Source organism: Dendrobates tinctorius, unplaced genomic scaffold (assembly GCF_039654945.1).
Source record: "Dendrobates tinctorius isolate UK_male_01 unplaced genomic scaffold, ASM3965494v1 ptg000037l, whole genome shotgun sequence".
Lineage (NCBI taxonomy): Eukaryota > Metazoa > Chordata > Amphibia > Anura > Dendrobatidae > Dendrobates > Dendrobates tinctorius.
In genome coordinates this window covers 7,691,789-7,697,767 of record NW_027361705.1, presented here as the reverse complement: position 1 = coordinate 7,697,767, position 5,979 = coordinate 7,691,789, and the positions used below count along the sequence as shown (strand labels likewise).

Here is a 5,979-nt window from a genome sequence, read left to right as displayed (position 1 = left end):
TTCTATTTGGAGTGTGTCTGACTGAAAAGAGTGCAAGAGGCAAGCACTCCACCCAGCTCTTTCCTGTGTCTGCCATGGCCTTTTGAATTTTCAGTTTGTGTCCCATTTAGGCTACTTTCACACATCAGGTTTTCGGCGTCAGGCGCGATCCGGCGTCATGCCGGAACGCCGGATCCGGCAAATGTTTCGTAAAACCGGATGTGACGGATCCGGTTTTCTGGCGGATCCGTCTTTTTCTGGACAGACAAAACCGGATCCGTCTCATCCGGTTCATCCGTTTTTCTATCCGTTTTTCGACGGATTACGCTGGATCCGGTTTTTAAAATTGACCCTTGTGGCCTTCCAAACGGGATTGGCTACTGGAAAACTATATATAGCATGTTCCTACAGCCCTTCTTTGACAGGTTGTAGAGGAGAAAGTGCAGGTTGGAGAGAAGAGCAAGTTACTGGCGAAGATGGATGTTGTCATTGGAAATATTTTGAAGAATTTGGCGGATTTTACAGCGGAGGCAAATCGTTTGAGGGTGATTGTTCTGGAGAAGGAGAGAGCGAGACAGCAGCTCATCAGGCATCGTAGACGACGTTTGTGGATCCACCCCATCACAGCCAAGAGAATGACGCGTGGGCTCTATTCTACACTATGCATGGACCTTTGACGAAGCCCGGATAAATTTTTTGGATATGTTAGGATGAAAATGGAGAATTTTGATTACTTGGTGGAGCGCATTGCACACCTCATAAGAAAAGCGGACACCTATTGCCGCTTCTCTGTTTCACCCGCAGAGCGTCTGATGGTGACTTTAAGGTTAGCCACATTTATTGGATATGATCGCATCAGAGCACACTTTCACTGCAATCTTGTTGGTGGTAATTTGTATCTCCAAGTGTTATAGGTCAGTTTTGGTATGTAATGCTGTGATTTAAAACTAATTTATTGTTTTTTAATTCCCCACAGATTTCTTGCAACTGGAGAATCCCTTTCGTCACTGCATTTCCAGTACAGACTCGGGATTTCCACCATATCTGGAATTGTGAAGGACACATGCCGTGCACTGTGGGACTCCTTAGCTGAAGAGTTTTTACCAGAGCCCACAACAGAGAGGTGGATTGAAATTGCTGACAAGTTTCAACAGATATGTCAGTTTCCAAACTGCTTGGGCGCTGTGGACGGGAAACATATCCGCATTGTAAAGCCAGCTGGATCGGGATCGGAATATTTCAATTACAAGAAATATTTTTCAATTGTCCTCATGGCCATCGCTGACGCGGAATACAAATTTATTGCTATTGATATTGGGGCCTATGGCCGCTCCAATGACTCTCAAGTTTTCAAACTGTCTGCCATGGGGCGTAAACTGTATGGAAACACCTTCCAGTTCCCACCACCTAGACCGCTGCCGCAAACATCTGGTCCACCTATGCCATTTGTCTGTGTAGGGGATGAAGCCTTCCAGCTGTCAGAACACCTTTTGAAACCGTACTCTAGCAGAGGATTGACAAGACCAAAACGCATTTTTAATTACCGCCTCACAAGAGCAAGAAGAATGGTTGAATGTACCTTTGGTATTCTGACAGCCAAATGGCGGGTCCTATTGACTGCGATCAACCTCAAGACAGAAACTGTGGACGAGGTGATCAAAGCGTGCGTGGTACTCCACAATTTTGTTATCTGCAAGGAACCCATTTCCATTGAGGACACTGAAGAAACCACCTTGCAAGATTACCATGACATTACCACTAGAAGTTCTGTGACGGTTTCAGTAATGAGGGACAATTTTGCACTATACTTTATGTCACCTCAAGGCAGAGTACACTGGCAGGATGACAGAGTGTGAAAGATTTGTGCCCTAACCAAACTTGTGTACCTTCTGTACCAACAGTATATACCTTTGCCAACCAAAGTTGGCTATCTTGTCATGGTCTCTATTTTTAGCTTTAGGCCACAGGTGTGTACCTGGTTGTGTTTTATGCAAAGTATTTCACCTTTTAACAAAAGTTGTGTACATTGTTAGGAAATCACCAACAATAAACACAACTTTTTAGGTGAAATACTTTGCTTCAAACACAACCAGGAACACAACTGTGGCAAAAAGCTAAAATTTACCCACAGTTATATACCTAGTTTTGAATACCATTTCACCTTTAAAATACCCTGTATTTAACCTTTTTCGCCGCAGAAAGAAATGACAGACAACCAGTGTAAAATAATTTAACTTTTATTGAAAAATGTTTTTTTTAGTAAACTTTTTTAAAATTTTAATAAACTTGTTTAATAAAACTTTGAAACTATAAAACTGAAACCATAAAACTGGTCATTTTTATTTAAATACACACATTATAAATCTGTGTAGTGTGTGGTGGAAATACTGCTGTAGGGGCTGCGGGACACTTCGACACTGGGAGTGTGGAGAGAGGACTGGGATCGTGGTGGGGAAGGAACAGTTAGAGGTGAAGGTGTGGAAAAAACTACAGAATGGGTGGACATGTGGGAAGCAGAAGAGGTGGTGGGTGGTGGAGTGGAGGGTTGGGCAGGGACTGTAGGAGCAGATGATGTTGATGGCAAGTTGTATGGGGAAGGAGTTTGGTACGGGGCAGGTTGCTGGAAGTGGGGAGATGTCTGGTACGGGGCAGGTTGCTGGAAGTGGGGAGATGTCTGGTACGGGGCAGGTTGCTGGAATTGGGGAGATGTCTGGTACGGGGCAGGTTGCTGGAAGTGGGGAGATGTCTGGTACTGGGGAGGTTGCTGGTACTGGGGAGTTTGCAGGTACTGTGGAGGTTGCTGGTACTGGGGAGGTTGCTGGTGCTGGGGAGGTGGATGGTGCTGGGGAGGTGGATGGTGCTGGGGAGGTGGATGGTGCTGGGGAGGTGGATGGTGCTGGGGAGGTGGATGGTGCTGGGGAGGTGGATGGTATGTAATAGGAGGGGGAGGATGGAAAGTGGCTGGAGGTGGATGGTATGTAATAGGAGGGGGAGGATGGAAAGTGGCTGGAGGGGGTGTAGATGTAATAGGAGGGGGAGGATGGAAAGTGGCTGGAGGGGGTGCAGGTGGAGGAACTACTGTGGTGGGAGGAGGAGGAGGTTGGGAGGTAACTTGCTGGAGAGCAGCGTGGCATGAATGCATTACATGCATCTGCTGGGCAGGAGAGAGCGTTTCCATGCGCTCCACAACAGACCTGAAAAAGGTGTGGTTTGGCGAAGATCTTGCTTCTGAATGCATGGTTTGCAGAAGTGTCTTCACCTCCAGAATGCTGGAGTTGATCTGCTGATAGCCTGCGGAGATTTGCTCTGACAAGACTTTTAGACAATTCTGGAAAGATGCATTCAGATGCAAGAACTCTGGCGCATAAGTCTTTTCCTGACCCCTCTGCCGCTGCCGCCCAGTACCCGCAGGTGTACTAGAGGTGGCAGGGGCAGAAGGGTGGGGTAAAGGGAAAGCGATCTCCTCACCAGCAGCTTCATGTAATGTAGGCGGCCACGATGCTCCTGTGCTGGTGGATGGGACAGATGGGTCGAATGTGTGGGAAGGCTGGGAAGGTGCAGATGTACCGGGGCGGTCGAAGTGTCCCTCGGTGCCGGTCTCCTCAGGGATCGCCTCAGAAGGGTCCAATCGTGCCGGCTCCCGAGTGCTGCTCACCGTGCTGTGGAATAAAGAGAAAAAAAAACAATTAAAATACTGACATTGTATGGCCCTGGCTGAAAAAAAAATTTACATATAACATTTTTTTTCACATGTGGTGTGTAATATTTACCTTCTGGTGACCATTGTTTCCCGGAGGAACGACAGGGCTTCTGCATACTTGTACTTGCTCCTGCGTCCTCCAGATCCACTCGGGGCCCGCATCTCTTTATTGAACTCCTTCTTGAAACGATCTCTCACAGACCGCCACCGATTCACAATTCTGTTCCCTGAAACGAGAAAGGAGTGGTCAGTATACAACATCAGTGTTTCCCAAACTCCAGTCCTCATGGTCCCCAGGGGTCATGTTTTCAGGATTTCCATAGTAAATAGAAATCCTGAACACATGATCCGTGGGGACCACGAGGACTGGAGTTCGGGAAACACTGGTTTACATCAAGCAACCGGTACTGTATATACTTACGCTCTTTAATCTGGGCCCGAGCTTCGAGGTCCTCCCAGCGGCCCACAAGGAGCGAACAGATTTCCTCCCAGAGTCGTCGGGTAACGATCAGGTCAGCGTGGCGGCGGTCAGCCATATTCCAGAGCGGCTCCCTTTCTCTGACGAGATCGATGAGGCGGTCCACATCAATCCCTCCATCCTCACCGTCAGAGTTGGGAGCACGCTGTGAAGGCTGTTAAAGAAAAAGACAAAAATAACATAATTAGCCTCCACAAAAGAAATGAAATAAAAAGTGCAAAAAAACAAAGCAAAAATATTTATACTTACACGCTGGTGACCGCCGCGTTGCTGTCGCCGACGACCCTGGGAGGCACTGCGAGGACCTCTTGGCCAAGCACCAGATTGGGAAGACTAGAGAAGAAAACAAAAAATGTTATGTCTTTGGATGTAGGCATTTGTTTGCTGTGTGTGGTCTGCAGAACATTGTTTTCTATGTGTTGTGTGTAGTGTGATGTTGTGTTTCTGCGTTTGATGCAAAAAACTTACCAATTGTGAGCCCACTCCAGGTGTCTGTCCACCCCTTCCTTCTTCTTCTGGGAGCTCCTCTTCATCTTGTGATTCCTGTTTTGAAATAAAAGGCAATGAATAGACATATATTACAGAGAAGATGGATTTTGGAAATAAAAACTTACTGTCAAACGCTGACGATGCGAGGGAGGGCTCCCAGAAGATGATGTGCTGTCTTCCTGGTGGCCACACTCCATGCCTGTGGGTGGTGTTCCAGCTGCTGCCATTGCTGCTGCTGCTGCATCTATTGGGCGGCTGTTGAATAAAGAGAAACAAAGGGCCAATGAATATCTTGATATTCAATAGCCCTAGTTTGGAGGAATGGGTTATTTGATAATTACCGTCTCTCATCTGCTGCTGGCCTCCCCTCCTCAGCATGTTCTATTTGCTGCTCCATTTGGGGTGGTGGTGGTGCGGATGGTGCTGCAGTGGTCTCCTGCCTTCTCCTGCTTCGCTTGGTTGCTTTCTTGGGTGGCATGTTGGGTGTGGCTGTGGGTCCCACTGTCTTGCTTTTATATATGTCTTGTGGGCAGAGATACTGAGCATGCTCAGACCAAAAAACCGGATCCAGCTTTCGCCGGATCCGGCGCATTGCGGCGCTCATAGGCTTTCATTGTGTGAAAAAGCTGGACGCGCCGGATCCGGCGCGTCCAGCTTTTTCGCCGGAGACAAAAAACGTTACAGTAGACGTTTTTTCCAGACGCCGGATCGCGACACATTGCCGGATCCGGCGAAAACCGGATGAAACGCATGGCCATCCGGCGCGATCCGGCGCAAATGCAAGTCAATGGGGGGGAAACCGGATCCGGCATTGCATTTCGCCGGATCCGGTTTCTGTCAAAAGCGCCGGATCGCGCCTGACGGCGAAAACCTGATGTGTGAAAGAGGCCTTAGTCTTTCCACTTTCCCTCTACCTTGTGGCCTATATGGTGTATGAAATGTTTGCTGTACACCCGGGGCCTGCATGACTTCCCTCTTTATTTCTCCCGTGAAGTGTGCACCCCTATCTGTTTCTGTGGTTTCTGGGACACCATACCTGCAGATCAGTTCTTTCATCAGTTTGTCTGTAGTCATTTTAGCATTTGCACGTTTTACCGGATAGGCTTCCGGCCACCCAGAGAAGAGATCTACACATACTAGGATATTTGCATACACTCCTACCTTGGTAGCTGTATGTCGTCAATCTGCCGTCTCTGAAACGGGTAGAGAGGCCTAGGTGTCGCTTTCTTAGGGACTTTTACTGTTTTACCTGGGTTGTGCTGTGCACAGATGAGGCATGATTGTGCAAGTTTCGCGGCTGCGTAACTGAAACCAGGAGCGATCCAGAAGGCAT

General features: G+C 48.0%; 1 protein-coding gene across 1 annotated transcript; it reads right to left on the bottom strand.

Moving 5' to 3' along the window:
* Window positions 1-2,033: 2,033 nt before the first annotated feature.
* On the bottom strand, window positions 2,034-3,917 carry LOC141088127 (uncharacterized). Its single transcript, XM_073574069.1, has 2 exons — window positions 3,750-3,917; window positions 2,034-3,638 (listed from the first exon to the last, which is right to left on the bottom strand). Exons 1-2 carry the CDS (start codon window positions 3,839-3,841, stop codon window positions 2,336-2,338), a joined length of 1,395 nt encoding a protein of 464 aa, XP_073430170.1. The 5' UTR covers window positions 3,842-3,917; the 3' UTR covers window positions 2,034-2,335.
* Between the last annotated feature and the right edge of the window lie 2,062 nt (window positions 3,918-5,979).

What these genes read in the sequence shown, in the direction of transcription:
- LOC141088127 (XM_073574069.1), bottom strand. Translation starts at nt 3,841, where the DNA reads ATGCGGGCCCCGAGTGGATCTGGAGGACGCAGGAGCAAGTACAAGTAT. An exon ending in GAAACAATGGTCACCAGAAG is followed by an intron (nt 3,639 to 3,749) that starts GTAAATATTACA and finishes TTTATTCCACAG; the next exon opens with CACGGTGAGCAGCACTCGGG.